The 22,119-nt window shown below is 37.5% G+C and overlaps 1 protein-coding gene across 1 annotated transcript in view; it reads left to right on the forward strand.

Annotated features, from left to right (window-relative positions):
• LOC103924984 (inactive N-acetylated-alpha-linked acidic dipeptidase-like protein 2) overlaps positions 1–22,119 on the forward strand; it is a 108,884-nt gene that overhangs the window by 28,282 nt on the left and 58,483 nt on the right. Inside the window, exon 2 of the mRNA XM_009333608.1 lies at positions 20,236–20,506. Coding sequence (XP_009331883.1) covers positions 20,236–20,506 — 271 coding nt within the window. The remainder of the gene's footprint in view (positions 1–20,235; positions 20,507–22,119) is intronic.

Genomic DNA, 22,119 nt, shown 5'->3' on the forward strand with positions numbered 1-22,119 from the left:
TCTGCTTTCATCAAAATTGCTTGACTGAGTCTTAAATCAGCAGGGTCACACTAGCAGATGGTTGAAGAGTTAAACTAGTTTCGCTTTTTTCTGTAGTAAATTTATTCACAACATATACAATGCTTACAACAAAACTATACCCTCCTTGGGTTACTCTGTTTCTAGAAGAAAATGGTGTTTAAGAGAATAAATCTTGTATCAGCTGGATATCATCTTATAATCTAAAGAATGTAACTGGTAACTGCATAAATTACGGTTATATTCTCAGCACATTTTCAAATGAATGACTCTTAAAACCATTACTGGTCTTTTTCACCAGTAACAGTGCATGAGGGACCGCTCGCTGTTTTCTTACAATGCTAAGCAAAATACTCTCTTTGGTTTCAGTGAAGACAGTAACTTTAAACTATATTTGTTTATTTGGAATGAGTCGAAATCCCTACGTGGGTTGTGGCTTTCTTTGTTCTTTCCCCTGCAAGTGCCACATGATGTGCCCTCCATCTGATGGCAGGATTACAGCGGAAAAGGAAAGGATTAGGACTACATTTACAGGAAGAAGTAAAAGCCTTTCACTGACTGTTGATTTAACAAGGTAATATCTCTGCAGTCAGAAATTAAATTGTTAGCCTGAGGATTTTGCAGAATAAGCTTCTGGGCTTTTAGAATAGTTTTCTTTTTTATAGCAAGCATGTGGGGCTTAAACATATCTTACTGTGTCCTTTTTCTCTCATCAGTGTAAATCAAAGTGGGGTTTGGCTCAGTGTTTGCAATACTCTAGACCCCTTTGGTTTTCTCCATCTCTTTACAGGAACACAAATCCTATGGTGTGGCATGCAGCCGCCACCCAACGATCATGATGTGGAGGGTATTTCTATTCCATACACTGCTTTTATTTATTTTAACTGTGAACTCATGCCTGGGCTAGAAGAGTGCGGCCATTCCTGGCAGTGTCCAAAACCCCATGTGTATTGAATATCTTCTAGTGGGTCTGTGCTTGCTGAAGCCTCTGAGCTGCCACCACGCTCCTGCAAGAGAACGGACCCCAACGGCAGCAGAGCTGGCCAGCAGCAAATGACATTTCTGTCTGGGCCCTGCAGTACAGGGAAGGTTGGGTCGCGCTGCTGCAGCTTGCTAAGCATCAGATCAAAGAAGTGTGAGACTGCTGTCCTTCTGTGCGACTGTCTCACTATCTTAATTTTTTTATATCACATAAAGCGGAATTGCCAACACCATGTGGCAAGATGATTCATCTTCTCTCTATTGTTACTTGCTTGAGCAATTAAAGTAATTCTATTAAAATAGGAATACTTTCTTAATTTATTATCTGACTGCTGAGTGTTCTTGGGTCATTTCTGTCACATTCTCCTTCATAATCCTAAGAGCTAAAATATTTTTTAATAAAAGCTGAAAATCTGACATCATCACAGTATTCCAGGAGCGAAGACTTGAGATAAATGCAAAATAGATTTGCATGGCTAGAAACTTTTTATTTGTTGCTGTAGGCATTTCTATAGGAATTCGAGAATAAAGCTGAGGGATGAGGCTCCACTGTGAACGAAGCATGACATTTCAAGTACTATTTGCTTGTCTCAGTAATGGCAAATTTTATTCTGTAAAAATCTTGCCGATAGTTTATCACTTTACACTGATGTGCCTAAAATGAGACTTCTTAATAGACAATGGTATCTTGGCAGCTTATTGTGTCTTGCACTTTTGCTCCTCTGCTCCAGCTTGTGTTTAAGAAATTTCTTTGAGCTCTATTTTATATGTTTGAAGCACTGACTGGACCTTTTTGGGGGGATGTGCCAAACAGATTCTGGGTATTGTGAGTAATAATAGCATTAATACAGTCAAGAAACCCAAAACCCTTCTCAGTTTTTCAGTTACCACTTCTTCCTGTGTGTGCCTAAGTTAAGAGATTGAAAAAATCACAGTGTTAAAATTCATGTGTTGTTGACAGTCTCCCACTCTCAAAAATAACTCATTACAACATACTGTCTCCTTATGGTCGTATGTATGATGCCATATTTATTCTGTATTCATCAGCCGACAACTGCAACCATTAATTTTAATAATGTTTCTAATGCTATGCTTAGCAGGAATTATTTGATAATTCAAGCTGTAATAATTGGAAATACTTGCTTGGAGGTGGGTAATCAGATTATGTTTATCTATTTCAGGCTTTTTAAAGCTTTTCATGTGACTTCTATGGTTTTGGGTGTATGATTTTTGTTTTCATTATATAGGGAAGACTTATAAAAGCTTAAGTAGTTATCTACTGAGGGAGGCTACTAGAAGAAAATATTTTGTATGTCATTGGTCCCCCTGTTTTTGGAGGGTGGGCAAAATACTGGTTTGGTTGCTCAAAAGAATTTTGTACAATAATGGTTCACAAATGTATTTTCTGGTAGAAACAGGTCTCTCTTGGAATTCAGCACTTCCTAGAAGTACTGCAAGAGTGCATTACTGTTGGTTTTCAGCACTAGAAGATTTTTGAAGCATACTGCAAATCAGGCTTTCCCTAAGGGCTGACATTTGATAGGATTTTGTAACATGAGTGTCTTTGTTGCATTGTGGAACTGATGAATATGAAGATAGTACGTAGAAAGGCTTTGATTAATTTAAACTTTACCCTTTGTGTGGTACCATAACTTTCTGGGCTTGAATACAGGGACACAGCTTTGCTCTGTAATTAACCCAACTAGGCAGAGTTCAGTATATGTGAGGTGACCCTGTAATTTTTTTTAATTTTAGGAGCTTACATTAAATTTTTGACCTTGTTGGATAGTGGATTTTTTTTGTGGCTTTGAAAATGCTCCTGTAATCGTCTTATTTCCAAAAGATACTAAGGAGCCATAAACTTAAATAGCATCAATAGGCTCGGTAGTTTTTCTGCATCTGGGAAAATACAGGTCTTCAGTGTGTTAAAATCCAGATACTCAAGGAAGAAGAATCTTTGCACATGGCAAAAACAGGTGTTGCTTTTGTCTACTTAAACTTTTTAGTTAGTAACAAAATGTCTATTTTTCTCCCTTTCAATCTTCTTATGTTTTTGGAAGCTGTGACCCTGCAGAGTTAAAGGGGCATTTTACAAAGAAAGCCAGAGAAACAGGTGAATATGTTTACCCAGCAGGACAGCCTAATGTGTGTTTTTTCCTCTTTAAAATGGGAACTAACAGCAGCTGAAAGCTGTTGTGGGGCTTTCTCCCAGGCTTTGGTGAATGATGCTGCCTGGTGGAAGGAGCAGCCCATTGTAGCTGTGTCTCCTGGGGTTCATGCTTCATCTAGCAGGAGACAAGTTGAACTGTAGCTGGATGTGTCCAAGGGTAGGGAGTTTGTGTTCCAAACATCTTGTTTGCTTGCTGTTATCAGGAGTTGCATTGAAATCTATTGGTGTTTCTGCAATCAGCCTTAAACTGGAAAATAACAGCTGCAGATTAAGTAGTTGTCAGGTTTCTTCCAGTCACAGCAGTTTATGCTGCATGGACTCACACACATGTGTACGTGTCTTAACAGTTATGGCTATAGGTGTTTATATATATATTCTATATATCTCTGACTTTTGAACAAAGAAAATGCAATTGTTAAAATTTGCTTTAAAATTACACGTTTATGTAAGAGACCTGCACTTTTATAGGAAGAAAAGTAGGTATTTTCCTCTTACGGTTAATCTGGTTTGGGGTTTATCCTTAATTTGGCAGCATGTGAAAACCTGTATGTTAACAATCATTATTTCATGCATCATTGTTCTGGAAATATGAACGGTTAGAAACAATGTGCCTTTGAATGGCTTTACGCTTTTTTCTATTCATTCACCAATGCAGATGTAGCTTTGTACTGTAAAAGCACACGTCAGTTATTGAAAGCTGCTTTAGTTGTAGCAGATAGTATACTTCATTAAGTAGAGACCACTTGGTCTCATTTCGTGTCATCTGCTGGCTACTTACTGAGTTTTTAACCTGGTTGCTGGAGTCCTGCAGTTTATTTTACCTTATTAATAGCACGCCTTTAAAAAGGTCGGGCCCATTCAGCTGGAAGATTTTGATGTGGTGCTTTCATTTCAAGAAACAGAATAGCCGGTGCCTACTGTGGGTGCTAGAGAAATGCTGGAAGTGGACTTACGTTGGATGATGGCTTGTTAAAAGATTATAATTAGTCTTAAGGAGAGGACTTGCTGCAGAAAAATATTTTGGTAGCTAGTTAAAGAGCTGGATCAACAAATATATAGTGTTTAAAATGTGTACATAAACCCAGCCTATTTTGATTGAGTTGGGCTCATTGTTCCATCAACAGAGCTGAATAAACAGTAATTTTCAGATGGAGGGCAAAGGGGTAGGGGGGGCTTGGGACAATAATCCCTTGAGCAGAAACAGCTGCAGCTAGAGATGTGTGAGTTTATAGGGTGAATTTTCAGTACTGATAAGGTAGCAGCATACTTGAAGGCAGAGCATTTGGTATGTCTCTTGAGACTTAGGGCTGAGGCCTGAACGGGTAGAAAAGGATAAACCGTTTGGGTACTGAGTGGTACGACGTGTCCCGCCCTTAGAAACGCACGATGCTGCGGACTTGCCAGTCTTCCATGGGAAAATTTTACAACTCAGGAGGAAATAGTCTTCTAAACCGGCTACTTAACTCTTTAATAAAACTCCTACGTATGTGACCTAATTTTCAGTGCTCACAAATAAAACCTTGAATTAAAAATTATTTATATGTCTAAATATGGATCTGTGATTCTAACGTTAACCATCCATTTAAAAAACAAATGGAATCTTGGCTGTGGGTAATTTGATTAATTCAATTTTTCCAATTGCTGATAGGTATACTAAATATATAGCTAGAGAGGGTAATTTTGTTGATGATTTAAGAAATGCATCCTAGCAACGTAGTATATAGCAAGCTATAAAGCTATTGTTGTCTTCATATAAATGTGTCATTGAACCATGTATCCTAATATAGTGGCCAAGGTGAACAGGAGATAAGATAATGCAGAGCAAGATTTTTCTTATTTCCCATTTCTCAACTCTGTAAATGTTCACATCTGCCTCTGGATAACAGAGTTACACAAAATCTTATAATCATTATTTTTTTCTTCCAAAAAAACAGTTAAATAAGCTGCTCTTTTGTTCCTCCAAAAGAGAGGTGCCATATTAGTCATGAAGAGTATGAGTAATGTCATTAAATAAAATTTAGAACCCAATTATCTAGGTGGAAGATGATTTCACCCATTTTTATAAGAATTTGTGCCTTTTGCTAGCCTAGAGAGCAAACTTGTGGGCACAGACTGCCAAGCCATCTCAGGTGACATCACTTTTATCTAAAATTTTAAAACCTGAGTACAAGGTGGCAAAACACTTCCAGCAGGTAGGCTATTCCTCTCTCCACTCACCATCTGGATATTGTGAGTAAATTATTTTCACAAGCCCATGCTTCTGGAGTATTTCCTCTTTCTCTTGTGATGTGCAGGACGAAGGGCTGGGGGAGGCGTACGTGGTCCAGCTCCCCTGTCAAGTTGGATTCTTTCTTTCTCCACTCAAGGTGTATTTGCCTCATCAGTCATTTATTCAGTCCCAAGGCTCAAATACATTATATTATTTGTTTGCTGATCCTATCAGCTTACTACATAGAGTAACACGTTATGGTGGAATAGTGGGCTGGAGTTAACAAGGGACGTTTCAGGGATGAAATGTGTTAAAGGGAGAGAGCAGATGTGAAGCCATCAAAGACTGAGGTTACCAAAGGACATTTTGTAGTGGGAAGAGGAGGATGGTGAGGAGAGGTGGTAGAAAAGCTCCAACAAAGAATGGTAAAAAAAGTGTGTGACATGAGGTGACACCCCCCCATTGGGGGCCCCCCCCCTCCCCCCCCCCACCCAAAACCAAAGCAAATCACAAAACCTCAGAAAGAAGAGGAGATACAGGCAGGATTTGACAGTTTTGACAGTATAGGGTTCACTGAGAAAGATAAAGAAGCAAAGAGTTTTCTCTTTAAAATAACCATTTTTAAGGACTTTATCATAATTCACAGTGACTGGCACATATTTGGGTGACTGTAGCCTTTTTGAGCTCACTCTGTGTATACCAAGACTGCATTTATATAGCGTTACTGCCGTTAGCTAAGGAAATTTGCTATTTGAAACAGTATATAGAAAAGATTCTCCCACATGCAATTCAAAATAGAAGCTTAAGTCTTTTTGCTTTCCTAAATCCTGTAGGCACTTTGGAAGATATTGCTTACATAAATATCACAGCTAATAATGTATTTTGTTGACAAAACTATTAACTTCACTGAAAATATGCTTAGCATCTTCCCTTGTGTTCTGTGTTACAATGATTTCATATAAAGTGAATTTCTAAGCTTAACCACATGTGATATTTATTTTAATTGGCGATCAAATTGAATAAAATCTGCAATTTGTTTCACTCAGTATTGCATGCATTTTCAGATCATTATTTTCTTGAGTAGCAAGGCTCATAGTAATGTAATTTTCCTACTCCTTTTTGCCTTCTAACATGCCACGAATTGCTCAGGTCTCATAGTAATTGTTGCTTGTACTTAAAGTGAAGTTTTAATTAAAAGTAACTTGATTAAGCATCTAACCAAAATTCAGAAGTCAATGAATGCTATCCTAGTTGTCTTCGTCTCTGCCCTGGAAGAAATTGAAGGACTTGATCTAAATTTAGATGTATATATTTTGGTTTAAAAGGAGCTTACTTGGGTATAGTTTTAATTGGGTTTGGGGGAGAGCTTGCTGTTTGCACTGGGGTGACACGTTACTCCGTTGTGGCAGTGGAGTTATGGAAACTGCTTGTGGACACGCTTCAGCTGGTAGAAAATGTAGAGAAGTAAAAGTCTCCAATGATTTCACATGGAACAGAACAACTACTTTAAAATAATGTCTACATATGGATTTGCACTTGTGTAATTTAAATCAGTTTATTAAAATAGATGTGTGCAAAATCCGTAACTTGCTATTACTACGTGTTGCTCTGAGGAATAAATGCACATGAATTGTTGAGTCTTTCACTGTCGTGTTTTTCTCTTTTTGGCAGAATTCTGTTTGTAGTGAAAGCGTCAGTGAATACGCAGCAATATGGGCTGTTAATCTGAACCATTTGGGGGTGGGTGGAGGAAGAAGTTGAAGAATGGGCACGATACACATTAGACTGCAGTGGAACTGTTACTGTGTTCCCATATTAACTAAGTAAGGTAGATTTGTTTTCTGAAGATTTCCAGTAAAATTCAATTCAATTTATCTTTAGTTTCCCAAAAACACAGACTTTACAGATACCTGCATTTTAATGGCTATTGCTACGGGTATAGTTACAATTGTCAATTTTTACTTTTTTGTCTGTTTATACGTTTTTGACTGTAGCTACACTGCTAAAGCTGTGGTTTTACTTTTTCTTTCTCCCCTGATTAAAAAATCTGAAGCTGCTCTGTATAGTTCAGCTTGATTAAATATATTTAGACTTCAAACCCCTCATTAGTTTTTCCGTTTTGATATTTATCCTTTTTATGTGTCAATGAATGTGTCATATGTGTTAATGTCACAGATTTTTAAGAAACTTGAGATGAAATGTTGTGTCTGCATAATCCATGTAGGTAGTTTTTTACCAAAAATACGAGTATTCATGTCATGTTATTAAGAAATAGACCATCTGCCTCCCAGAATTCCTCCAGCTTGTAGATAGTTTAATAGATGACTTTGTCTTTGTAGTAGATGTAAGTAGTAGTGCAGGATGACCATGCCAATATTTTTATTTTCTGCAGTGTAGCTGAAATGACCATGTTGTGTGTGTGCATACCCAGTGAAAACCTGCTCCACTGCTGAATTTCTGAATCCTGTTTTGCGTCCTCCTGTCTGTAGCTTTCTTAACACCACATTAAGAGCAAACTCAGAATCATAATATCGTTGCAGGAAGAGAGACAAGAAAATGTACCAAAAATTTATCATTGATACGTGATGATTCTGCTTTTTATTTTTTTTTTTTTCCCCAAAAGATTTAATTGATACTGCAGCTTTGGAATAGAGCACTTTCCTCTTTACTGCCTAGCAACAGCCACCCCCCTCTGGTCTTCAGGTTGAAACATTGCTGTACTACAATAGCCCATTTGTACTTGCAGTAAGCAATTCAGGTGATTGCACATTAAAGTATGTTCAATACTAGGGGGCATTTTTCAGCCTTGATTCCAATTCCTGAACATCTGCATGTTGCTGTTGTTTTTGTCTTTTATTTGTGCTTTATTCACTTAAAAATGGGCTTTGAAATTTTAGTTAGCTCATAATAGAGGCTGAAAATGAATTAGACCGTTTAAGTATTACTCCATGAAACCACCACCCACTGTTCCTGGGACACTTTGCGTGGTTTATTTTATTTTTGGATAAAGAAGGGCCAGAAGTCTGAGGGAAGTCTAGAACAGGCAAGAAAATATGACTAAATAGATTGCTTTCGAGTGAGCAAGTTACACTTTTGGGCTTGCAAGGTGAAGGGGGCCAAGGAGTGTAAAAGGAGAAGGTTGGAGGAGGAGCGGGTGAAGTCCCTTTCCTGTGACTTTTCTAGAAGCCTGCACTGTGACACCTACATTTTGCCCCGTGTAGGCCTAGGCGTTGTAACATGCCCCTTGAGGATGTACTTTACTGGAGATGTGTGGACTTTATAGAGCAACTGGTGTGGATTTTGTGGTGCAGAGACTGCTGAGAGGAGATGAAGCGGGTAGATCGGCCTTAAAAGTGACAGAAAGAAGGACTTTTTTTGTATGGACGCGAAGTGGACTCTGCAGGTGGTTGCAACAGAGAGAGTTAATGCAAATTTGCTGGACTAAGAGCAAATTTACAGGATTCTCATTGCAAACAGAGTGCTCACTTTGGAAGCCAAATCTCAAAGCAGCTCCAGACTTGAGATTGGTAGAGGCTTAGAACTGAGCAAGCAAATACTTTGAATTTTGCCTACTTTAACAAGTTATCATTCTAGTTTAAATCCTTGTAAAATTTACTTTTTGAGTCAGAGCCCACTTCATGTTTTGGGAGGACTCACTTCAATGAAAATACACAGCTCTGGCCGGGCCAGGTTGCCGTCTGCACACACTGATGTACGATGAAGTCTGGTGTCAGGCAGGCTGCGCAAGAACTCTGGAAGTCTTGCACTTAAGCTTAGTTATTTATTTGGGAGCTGTTTGGTTTTTTGGTTTTTTTTTTTTTTGGGGGGGAGGGAATCCATTCTTAACAGTGGATTGTCAGCACTTTGAAAATCTGACCTATTTTATACAATATCTATTTTATACAGTTGTGTTCAGGACCATTCCTTCTTGCAGCAAATGAGTGATGAAATGAGGAGGCCTGTTTGAGGTCAACAGAGCTAAAGGACTTGGTGAACTTACTGGAGAGGTACGGAGGTGAAATCAGAATAAAGGACAGCAGAGGAATAATAATTGACTTTTGTGGAGGCAAATGATAATTGGATACTAATCATTCATTTTCAGTACAAGTGGCATATTCACAGTCTCCATTTGTTGGAACGCAGTTTCAGGAGGAGTGGGGACATGCTGGAAGAAGGCCAGAAGAGGTCAGGGAGGGCAATCGGAGATTTCAGGAGCAGGAGCTCTGAGGAAATGGATGAAAAGACTGAGGACATTTGGCTTAAGACAAGATTAGATGAGGGAACGCCGTAAGAGCAATCCTTAAGTATGTAAAAAAACTGTTGGAAAGAGAAAAAGATTAGTCTGTTCTCAACATCAGTGGTGGAAAGGAAAAAATAAGCTGTGCTGAAATGCAGCAGTACGTAGGGTGATTATTTAGGATGGACAAGGAGTTTCTATATTTGGAACAGGGCAGGAAAACATCTGCCTGGAGTGGCAGTCAGGTGAGCTGAGCCTGCCTTGAACCAAATGATCTCCTGTGGTCTCTTCCCAAGCCTCTCTTTGTAAGATTTTATGCTTGCTGCTTTGGAGAGAGCTTTTTGTATATCCACAAGCAATTTGATTTGTGGTACAGCATAAATATAACGTCATGACACTGTTTTGGTTATCAGTGTTGATTTCCTCAGCTGTACATTAGAACTGAAGGGTCAGTTCAAAGACATCAGTATTTTCAGATAAAAACAAATTCAGCTGAAATGCAGTTCCGCTGGTGAGATGGAGATTATCTGAACTAAGCTGTGTGATATGACTTTCATGATAATATTTTCCTTGCATAAATACGTAGAAATGGTATTGTATCCTTTCTCCTTTTTTTTTTCCCTGCAGTTTTCATTTTAACTAATACACCTGACTGAACTTTTAAATATTTTCATAAAACATCTAAGCTGATATATCAGCTGGAAATCTCTCCAGTTCCATTAGAATTGCACTGGTAAATTAACATACTGGTAAGAAAATGAGACTGGTAACAGAACAATTACAAGTCATCGTCTTGTGGCTATCTTAGGCTTTCCTGTATATAGGGTTAACTTTTTGAGATTCATGAGATAAAATGAAGGATTTACCTTCTTTTTAATTTTAAAAATTAAACATTTATTTGGGGATTTATCTAATTCCAAATAACCCTAAATCTTCAAATAACAGCTAGCTTTTCTAAGCATTACTAAGTTTTTCTAGGATTTCGGGTTAGCATGCCCTCTTAATTCCTCATTGTCCTTTGGGAACTGGGATATTATTAAAAAGTTAAATCACACAGTTCAAATAAAGATGTCCAGTTGCTGTCAGAATAACAGTCGGCATTCAATCTAATTGCTTTTCAGTTCACAGTGTAACATAGTGATTGGCAATTGAAAGGAATAAAATACTGCCAGTTGGACAGTGTTGAGATTTTTTTTTGATCAGCATATTTTCTATATAAAAAGCAAGGTTTCAAGGTTTTTTTGATCAATAGGTTTTCTGTATAAAAAAGCATTAGTGAAACATCCACTGCTATTCACATACATACAGAAATGGTCTCTTGCTGTAAGTAAACGTAATTGTCTCCAACAGTAAAAGGTACCACTTGGACTTGATTATGCAGCTGGTCACATTTTATTGAGACACTGACATATTCTTTTGTGGTCTGGGAAGAAAAGAAGATTATATCATTGTGAAGTTTTCCTGGGTCAGTGCTCTGCCTGTGAATGCGGGGTTATATGCAAACACTTTCAAGGTGGGGGATTGTCTTTTTGCTGTTCTCCTTCAGCTGCAGCATGCATTGTCCTCGGTGTCACAACCAGTTGGAAAATGCAGGGCACAGTTGGTTGGAGCTTGAGACCTGGTTATTTTCTTGCATTAGGAGAAAACAGTAGTAAATCCCTTTGTTAAATAATCGAACCTATAAACTTTGAAGAAAATTACATTCCCTCTGCTGTGTTTAAAACAGAGGCTAAGATATCCTTATTTGTTCAAAATAAAGTTTTAGGTTAAGTCATGCAGAGCGCTGTTATATCTTCAGACGTAGTACAAGTTTATTTAAAATACTTTAGATGGAATTGTGCAAAGATACAGATTGTGATGTCATACACACACACAGTCCTGTTTACCATAGAGGAAAACCTGTCTTTTGTGACTGAAACTTAGCAACTATGGAAGTTAATAAGAAAAAAATAGCGGTGGTGATCTTGTTGATTTTGAAAGAAAATGGCATCATTTTGAGAGATTCTCTTGCAAACAAGAGATTTTTTTAATGAAGGGGGGAAAAAAAAGTTTCTTGTGTAAATATCTCCATTCTGTATATATTTTGAAAGAACTTCTTTTACAGTCAGTTCATCTGTTGAAAACAGTTTACTGTATTAAAAACCAGAAAAGTATGAAGGAATAGATAGTCCTTTTTGTGGTAAGCATATGAAGACCCAGAGCTCAGTGTTAGGAAGAGGCAAGATTTGCTTGCTTTCCTAAAAGGAGAGCCTTTCACCTAAACCCTCTTGTAAACAAAAGGAGCAATGAGTCATGGCAATGACTTCTTTTGTGCTGAAGTACACAATGTAAAAGGTATGTCCCCTCTCTCTCTCTCTCTTCCTTTGGCATCTGGAATTAACAGTCTTTGGGATTTTGAAAAATAGCCCATTTGAGGGTCTGGAGCTGTTGTTCTCCATATTAAGGCTTCTGTGGTTCATTAACTATTCTGAAAATGGATGATGATCACCATCCTTTTTTTTATGTGTCTCCAGAATGATGGGGAAGAAATGATAAATGACATTCTCATCTGTCCCTACACTGGATAATTAAGCAAGGTGTATGTCACGGAAAAGTGAGTGCTTAAAAAAAAAAAAATAAAAATTAAGGATTATTTTAAATAAAGTGTGAGATGCTTTGATAACTGAAACCCACGAGTGTGAATCAGGCAATCTGGTTTCTGTTCCTTGTCTGCCCTTGTGTGATTTGCTTATACAAAACATGTTCAAAAACTTCCACAATTTTGTGGTTTTCATTTCTTGGGCATCTGGTTTAATATCAAAGTCAACTGCCTTTCAGATTTTGCCTACGTGATTGTAAATGATCAAAAAGCAGTAATTTAACAAGTTATTGCATGACAGGAGAACTTCAGCTGATTACACGTGCTCACAGCCCACTGCAAATTAACACGTTTAAACAACCTTCACTGTGGCCAATGTGTTTTACTGTACTTTTGTGCTCTGTTGAAAAGCCAATTCATTCATAAAGTATTGCAATAATGTTGATAATTTGCCATCTATTTTCCATACTGCAAATAAAAATTGTATTAAGAAGGTCTTTATTTTTTAAAATCTGAGGTATTCAAAACAGTTTCTATCAAATTTACAATGCAGATAACATATTTTGCATATGTTCAAAGTCTTTTTGGCTGACTTGCAAAGGATCTGAATTAACTAAACTCTTCAGTTCTTTGCCCAGCAATATCTGGACTCAAAATGCTAGTGTACATATGCAACATTTTTTGGACCTTAGATGAGGGATTTTTATGACGGGCACTTGCAGGTGCTGCTGAGTCATGAAATACTGAGAGTATTCGCTACGTTGCTTTGAAAAACCATATACGGAAGAATGAAACAAGAGCCTTCCTTGTGCTGGGATGCATTTTTACCTAGTTGCTTCTGAAATTATGACTTATAATATCAGGAATTACTGAAAATCAGAGTAAAAGGATTCAGATTCAGAACAGTTATAAGCTCACATAATTGCTACATGGTGAACATGTACTGAACTTCTTTTTTGAATGTAATGTATTTGCAGATGGCTTGCTTGTTGACAGATATTTACCTTTCAAAACTTGGATGCCTTGGATTCATTGAGGTGATTTCTACAACTGTCAGCTGATGATTTGTTGGTGGATCTGGCCACTTACTCTGTGTTGTGACAGAGTTTAACTTATTAGATTAACTCATAAGTCACATGACTGCTTCAGTTGCTGCACTTATATCATTCAATAACAGTTTTCAACAATTTTTCTTCTCCATCAATAATAAGATGTAATCAGTAGTTTTCCATTAATAAACTGTTAAAATGTGATGGGCTCTTGAACTTTGAGTGAACATGCAGAGCATACTGTTACGTTAACACTATTTTAAAATACTATTATGTTGTTTCTGTGTCTGATGCTAGAACAGGTGAGGCATCAAATTTTACCATGGGTGTGTGTTTGCACAATAAAAGATTGCATAACTGGAAGAATTATTGTTATTAAACAAATAGATCTGAAAGAGCCTTTTTCAGTTTAGAATGACATGTTACTGCTGAGAAGTAAGGTGAATACTCGCTAAGTAGTCACAGATATTCAGAGCTATAGATTTTTTCAAAAATCTTCTAAGCTTAAAATAGACTAGAAGAGTAGTTGAGGGAGACTGTGTGTACTTGCCCTGTTTTTACCCTCTTCTGGGCAATCATTTGATAGACCCTCGTTGGAGCTCATTGGCATTTTGATGTTCTGAAGCATTTGGAAGATTTGGATGCTGGCTAGATGTCAGCATAACTGACTTCCAAATCTCTTACAAAGCTTTGGAAAGCTCACCTATGGCCAATTAATGACTTTGCAATGTTTAGTGTAGGGGAACAAGGAATTGCTTGTTTTCCAATAAACTGTGCAATCACAGAGTGAGAGAATCAGTCATTTTTCAATGCCTTCCACCATCTGTTTTGAATGCAAGTTTGGCTTGCATCCTGATGTTGGCAAGTGAGATTTGAACTATCCCCATTAGTTTTATTTAAACAATATAAAAGACATTTGACTGTCTGATGCAGTGGGTAGTAGCAATATGCTTGGTAGTCCTGCAGTGAATAAAAGAAAATGTACAAAATAGCCAAACTTGGAAGCCGGCATGGGCTGAGATCTGAGGGTGGTCTTCAATCCTATGACAAAAAACTTCTCAGGAAAATGAGAGGTTTGGCCTGAAGCTGTTGCGTATGTAATTATACCATGATAGGAGAGGGTACATATGGTCAGGTACCCTTGCGAAAGTCTAATACATGGGTGGACCTAAACATAGTACAAAAATGCTGTGAAGTTTTGTTTAAAAGTACTTCTGTGCCTGCTCATGGTATAATTTTCTAAATAGAAGACTCAAGTCCCTGTTTATCGAAAATACCCAAAAGCCACAGTGCACATAATGTTGAAAAAAAAAAAGTTCAAAAGCATTTTTCTGCTAGAGAACTGCGCAAGCAAATCTAGAGCCGGTGTTCTGTTATCTGACATTACATATTTTTTATGGTTTCATGAATTACATTTATTCTGCATCTGTGAAAAGTAAAAGCTGTCAAAAATCATACTCCTTTATGTTAATAGCATGATATCTATATTGTAGGCACTATGCAGCATTTGTAGATACACGCAGGTGCAGATCTGTAAATGCTCCCTTTGATAGCAAAAGCGATATGTTGTTACCCAAGAATGAACGGGGTTTTAGCTTTCTCATCATTAGGACAGACGACGCATTCATCACTGTGTTCTGATGAGCCATGTATAAATTTTTCTATCAGGCAGAACTGGATGACAGTGTAGGGCTGGCAAAAAGCCCAGCCTCCCATGAGAGCTCCATCTCCAACGGAGAGGCTTCTGTGGGTAATGAGACTGGCTGGCCAAAAACCGGGCAAATGGAAGAAGCAGCATCATGTCACGTAGTGGCTGACCCATATCTAGTGTCCAAATGTTATGTTTAACCAGAGCTTTCCATTGCTGTCGTGCTGTAAGCCGGTATTATTTTGTTTATTTATGATTTAGGAAGCATATCTGAATAGACTTAACTGTTAGTTTTGGTCATTACTATGGTCATCGTGTGACAAGAATGAACACAGTACCAGCTTTCTTGTGACCCGCGACTGCCACAGAATTAATATCAGTGCTAAAAATATGCCCAGAATATCCAGAATGTATAGAGAGCGATGGCAGATGTGACAAAGGACATGTCATAGGTCTGCTTTCTGGAGCAGTTGCTGGAGGCCTTGCAATGCAACCTGAAGAGCCTGAAGTGGTTCTGGGTATCTTTAGGCAACTGGATCCTATCCTGCACTAAGCTGTATGTAGTCAACTGTTTAAACCATGAGAATGTTTCTCTTACATATTCTAACCTGCTGATAAATATTTATCCTCTCTCGGACTTGGATTTTTTTTAATTTCTTTTGGAATCGGCAGATTTGTGGCAGTCAGTTCAGACCACGGGAAATCCGATCGGGCAGGTTGGAGACCAGCCAGTAGAGCTCCCTAATTAACAGGAACATGTAATTAAAATTTAAGCAGATGTGGCTTGGGCAGGTGGTATTTCCTGAACACATTTAGTTTGCTGTGTGTACACACTATATGTGATGGATACAAATAAATACTCTTATCTGCAACTGCGAAAAATACTTGTGCATATGCTGAGCAGTTGGTCTGTGCGAGTGCTGTGCACTCGCCCGGCACTGCTGAAACACATCTCAGCTCTTAATGGACTGAAACGAGTTCTGAAATCCTGAACATATGTAAACATTTTTAAAACTCAGCCCGGACAAAGTTTGTGGGAAGGAAAAAAGACATATGCATGGAAGCCTATAAATATAATAAACCCATATGATGCGTTTCTTGCACTCTTTTTTGGTAATCTGCTACCAGCTACTGTTGGAAACAGCATATTAGGCAAGATAACACTTTGATCTGATGTAGCTTTACAAAACAGTGTTGTCTGATGAACTCATTGCCACTCCCAAAATTTGAAGACAACTACTCAGCTGAAAAATCGGCCCATAAAAATTCCAAAATCATATTTGTTCTTAGTTCTTAACTAAAATTCCAGTAATTGCTTTAGCAACAATTTCAGTGAACTGAAAGAAAATAGAGAGTAAAAATTTATAGTCAACATTTTATAAACTTCTAACGCTGCAAAAATGGAATTCTGGTTATTTTTTTTTAATAGGACAGGAAGTGTAGGCCATTTCCCACTCTCATTGCAGTATAGACATTAAATCATTAAAGAAAAAAAACCCAAACAAACCACACTTGAAGTTCTTCATGATTGAGGGAAAATTTTGTCCCTGTAGATTTTTAAGATTAAATCTGTAGAATCCTACTGCAATTTTAGATTTGTTTGGGGGGGGGTGGTGGTGTAGCAGTTTAAAAGTATTGTCTGATAAGGAATTGTGTCATACAGTTAAATTATTCCATCTTTTGATTGTTAGAGTGACCTATTGTAATTTTTCAGTATCCTTTGAGCGGTGTTTCACAGCATCCCAGTGTATCACCAGCAATGAGCAGCTGGCTTATTTGCAATACCTTGTTCTCTTCTTCAGCAAGCTGTGTCAACAAAAGTGCTGTTAGAGTAGATGACTTTCCATTAAGCTGCTGCAGCTTCATGTTTCCCCATGGTTATCAATTTGAAAATGAAATTTCTTTATTTTGTGTGTGTGTGCGTGTGTTCATTTATCTTTTACAATCACCTGTTAAAGGTTGGTCTTTTGAAGCTGCAGAGGCTGTAGAAAGCCTGGCTTTATTACAGATGTATCTTTGCCTTACTTCAAATTATTTTCCTAGCTTTAAAACTTTGAAAGCTTCTTTTTGCTGGCCAGGACATCCAGCTGATCAGGCAGTAAAATATGACTCCTTGTTTATACAGGAAATCTAAGAATGTGTCTTCATAAACATTTTCTTGATCTTGTTGTCATATCAAAGTGGGAAAATTTTACCTTATTCAAGTGAAGTAGGGTATGCTTTCTGAGTTTTAAGTGCAATTTTATCTGTTTTTTTTTTTTCAGTTCAGGAACAGAGCATAGTTGAGGTAGAGTAGAATTATGTCCTGTTGTGATGTACATTAGTTCAATATCTGATCTATATTAGAAAATAAAGGAAAGTAACTTGTGGAAATTCCTTCGAGAGCATCTGGTAAAGGCACGGTATTATTCAGACTGTTATTGTTATATTAATTAACGTTGGTTCTAACTTGAGACCAAATCTTAAGTCTGTGATGGCTCCACTTCAATAAATTATGCAGATTTACAGCAACTGAGATGTGCGCATTAACTTTGTGATTATTCCCATTGACTGAACCTGAACAGTTAGCTGAATAAAGTATCTTTTTAATGGGAGTAAGGGAATCAAAATTTGGCTGACGTTACTAAAGGCAGTATTGTAAATGGAAATTGGCAATTGCATTGCTATTGATTCGTACTGAGTATGCAGCCGCTTGCAAAAGTGACAAACGTAATCATCCCAGGGGCTTGTTTCTTTCCACTGCTTAAATCTTTCTACTATGAATCTCAGTGCCCTGGCAGTTTTGGGAAGCAAGTTAATTGACAATTTGTAGAGAAGGACTATGAAGTGCATGTGAAGTGTTGGAATTTTTCAGGATGGACTGTCAAACAAACTTTGCACTTTTCTGAATTTGGTCTGGTTTAGAAAATACTGGTTTTGCATGTTATACTTGTTATCCAACTAGTATGTAATAAAAATAATGAGTTAAATGACCTCTGCCTTTAAGTCCATGCAGTCAGCAAAATTATATCAAAGACCAAGTGCAAGTCAGCCACTGTAAAAAATCTGCACAAAAAAAAAAATCTTGGTGGTGTTCATAAGTTTTATCAAAGTAGTCTACTATGTGCTGATTTATTGTAATATTACGTGTGCTTATAATATGCAATTTGATTTTTACATGCTATAAAGAAATTATGGAGTAAATAGTAAGTGTGTTCATTCCTTTAACTTAATCAGATATGTTGTCACAAAAGTTTCAAAGACATGGTTATTTAATTATGAAGTGGAAGGTAACTTTACTTCTATTACGAAGGGAGCAATTTGCTTATTGTATCTTATTCTTTTAATGCTTAATTCCTTTTATTGAAACTGAATACTTCTTGTTGCAATGTGCCATAACCTTATTGGCCTGGGATAAGTTTCTTGCAATTATTTATTCTATTAATGTTTCTATCACCTGAGGGAAATGCGGATGTTCTCTTAATGATTGTGTTAATCAAACAACTTTCTGTATTTCTGCAGCGCCCAAGTTTATGTCATTACATTAGCAGGCACAGGAGATGAAACTGGAAACTTGTAATATACTGCAGATTGGATTAACTTGTCTGTTTTATGTAGACTGCTTGAAGACTTATTTTAGATAATATAGAAAGATTAAATCTGCAAGACAGTTATTCCTCCTGACAGGATCTCTGAAGTCTTTAACATAAGTCCAGTGTTCTTGTAAAGATTTTGAACTTTGTACACTAATAACTTTGCTTCTGTAATGCAGGCTGGGGTACAACATATTTCTTTAATAAAAAAATTTTTGCAAATTTTTTAAATCCTTTGAATGTTGGAATAATTATTTCATGCGTATAATGTGACGATGTGCATTAGACATTTGAATGTAGTATATAATGTTTGAGCCGTTTCTAGGCTATACTAGGTGTTATACCTTCACTTTCTGCCTTTTTAAGGTTTGATGTTGTCTAGGCTGTAAATGTTCTTTTATTTTAAAGGTCTGTTGAACTATAAGATAGTTTTGTTGGGGTGGAGAAGGGAGTCTTTGTGCTTGCTTTCTGTCATAAGCTTTCCTTGGTGGAGTTCTGCCTGGGGTTAGTGCACACCCTGATGGAAGCAGTGCCGGCACCTTCAGCCGGGAGCATTCTGCCTGCAGCTTTGCAGCTGGGTTCTGAATAGCACAGGGGTGCCTGTAAAGCACTTGGTGGGATTCTCAAATACCTATTGCTTGCAATAATGGTTTTAAAAAGACTATGCATTATTTAACCATTGCTTTTGATGTGTGCAAGACAGCCAGGGTATTTTTAAGGTTCTATTAAGGACCCCAAAGCTTCTAAATATAATTGGCCTTTTTGTGAAGAGAAGGTTGTGAACAAGAGTTTCAGGCAGTGTCAGTATCTCTGTGCTTGGAAATCAATACCTCTGTGATCCTAAGTCTTGTTTCTCAGTCCTGAGAGCTTCACAGACCCAAAAAAAAAAAAAAAAAAATCCTCACAAAATTCAGCAAATACTCTGTCTGTAAGCTTTTTCTACTGCATTTGGGTAGTGCTTTTTATTTGAATAATAGTGCTTTTTATTTGTGTCCTGCTTTGCTCGCATAAGTGCTTGCCTACGTAAGTAGGAAAAGCCTTTAGTTGTCCTTTCAGCATGTCTGTACTCTAAAGTTATCTTTAAAATACTCTCTACATCTGGTATCTTTTGGCATTTGCTGGGGAGGTGGGTGGTCCTTCAGTGCCATCACCATTTTCATCCTATGGCCCATCTGGTAGATACTGCCAGAATAATTTCCAGGCTCGTGTCGTATGCTTGCCAAGCTACTGACTCAGGTAATGCTTCAGTGCAGGTAGGAAATCTGAGGAAAACTTTCTGACAGCTAGCACAATATTTGGGGGAACAGTTCCATTCTGTTTAGCAAATTTGCTTTACTTGATGAATTTAAGCCAAACATGTAATTACAACTAATATTCAGCATCATGCCCTCCCTGAAGTCCCTGAACTGTTACTTCAGATTGCGTTCTTCATATTCAATGATTGGTTAAATTGATTCTATATCAGAAACTTGATCAGCACCAGAAATATGAATTTTGAAACAATTACAGTGATAACTTCTGCAGGATTCTTTGTTTTAATTGGATATGTTTCCTATAAATATTTTTCCTTATTTTTATTTCCCAAAAAGAGGTTGCTTCTGTCTCACAATTGGTAAGAAATTACTTGCAAAAAAATGAAGGGTGATTTTTTTTTTTTTTTTTTGCATGTTTGATGTAATATTATGAATAAACTTATGGATTGATGCATATTAAGGTACCAGTGTCTTGGTAGGAAATAGACTAAAACTGTGTTTACCTGTGTGTTTTTTCCAGAGATTTGTTACAGTTCCCTAGAGAAGATGATGTAGACATTGCAATGAAAATTCTGGTTCAGTGGAGTTCCCAAGGCCTTGAAGATGTCCGGCTGGTAAATTACTCTGTTTTGCTTGACCTACCAGGCTCTTCTTCAAACACAGTAACTCTGAAAAACAGCGGTGAGTGCTTTTATCCTAGTGGACAACAGTGCAACAGAGAGCCCAAAACGGTTCGTAGCCAAGACCTCCTGTACTCGTATGCAGCTTACTCTGCCAAAGGAACTCTTGAGGTAATACGACCATTTGTCTCTGTCATTTGTGGTGAAATAGAGTTAGAAAACATGAGCCTTTGTTGAACTTGGCTGGCAAAGTACACATGGTGAAATGCCCAGCCTTAAAATAAACATATTTAGGTAAAATATGATGTGGCCAATCTCAATTCAAACTTAAAAATTAGTCAGACCTGAATGCTTCATGTGATTTTTTTTTTTTTTTTTTAAAGTATCTGAGTTTATGAATTGGCATCTTTTGCTTGGGTGTAAAAACCTGAAAGCCATGTCTAGACCTACATTTAATCCTTGTTGATATGTAAGTGCTACTGGGTTTGAGGGATGCCTGTAGGAAGGGTAAGATGAGGTTTTCTGCAGTGAGACCGGTGGGAGTGCTGGGCTAATACCTGGAGCTCCTGAATTATGGTCATGGATCTCGCATACTTTCTTCTATGGCAACTCAGTTGACACATCTGCTTTGTTTCCTCTTGAAAATCCCGATTTGTATTTTTATCTTGCTGTAGCTTCTGTTAGGAAGTTTTGTCAGCAAAAAGATCCTGCCTGTTGGGATTTGTTACTTGCCAAGTGAAGTAAGATCTTGGATTATCTTGCTTTATCCGCTTTACCGTCTTCACTGGCTGCCTCCCTATATTTGCTTTCCAAATATATTGGGGGTGCACAAAGGGGTCATCATTTCTGTTTACTTCCCTGGCTGAGATAGTATAAATCTCAATAAATATTTCTGAAATATAAAAATTGCAATTTCACTGCTAACTGCATTACTGTTGTCTTTCTCCTTTTTAAAATATTGTACGTTATTCCAATGGTGCAGGGGGTTTTCCATCTTGGTTTCTTTATTGTTTAAAAGATACGTTTGTTTTCATGACATAGAACACTAATAGACTATATAGGAAAAGATTGTGAATGGCTTTGGGTTTGGAGGATACCTCTTCCAAAATACCTTTATATTTTGTGAATACCTTAATATTTATAGCATGTCAGTTACTGAATTTGAAACAGTAAAACGCAACTGTTGTGTACTTTCCTTTTGTTTGTGACAGTGTTTGCCCGTAATGTTTATTGATAACATGTAATGCACTGTGGAAATCTTGTAATGAGTCAAAATGGAAAAAGTTGCATGATGCTAACTAACCCATTTTATGGACTATTAATATAATTTTGAGTTTTGGACTGTAGGAAATATGAGAGCTGGTAGAAGGTCAGATCCTTAAGTTTCTCATCCTGAAGTCCACAAGCTTCAGCCTCTCTTTCTTAAAAGCATTGAAGCTTTTTAGTCTAAGGGATTTATTCCAGAGAGGAAAAGGAATGGAGCTCTTGTTCTCCTTTGGGAAAGAGACTTCTCTCCATCTCCTGTTCTTGTGTACCTTAGATGCCTACTTTCCATGTTGACTCTCATGGTCGTTATCTCCATACAGCTTCTCTTCTGGGGCTCTATCAATCCAACAACTTCAGGTTAAAGTTTGTTGTTAAGAAGTGAAACGAAGTAGGCATGGATAGGTCCTAACCTGCATGATGTAAGCTTTAACTTTTCCATGGGCAAGTAAAAAGTACTAATGAATGGGTTTGGCTTCTCACATTTGTCACTTAGAAACTCAATATGTAATATTATTTTC

Source organism: Pygoscelis adeliae, unplaced genomic scaffold (genome assembly GCF_000699105.1).
Source record: "Pygoscelis adeliae isolate BGI_AS28 unplaced genomic scaffold, ASM69910v1 Scaffold220, whole genome shotgun sequence".
Lineage (NCBI taxonomy): Eukaryota > Metazoa > Chordata > Aves > Sphenisciformes > Spheniscidae > Pygoscelis > Pygoscelis adeliae.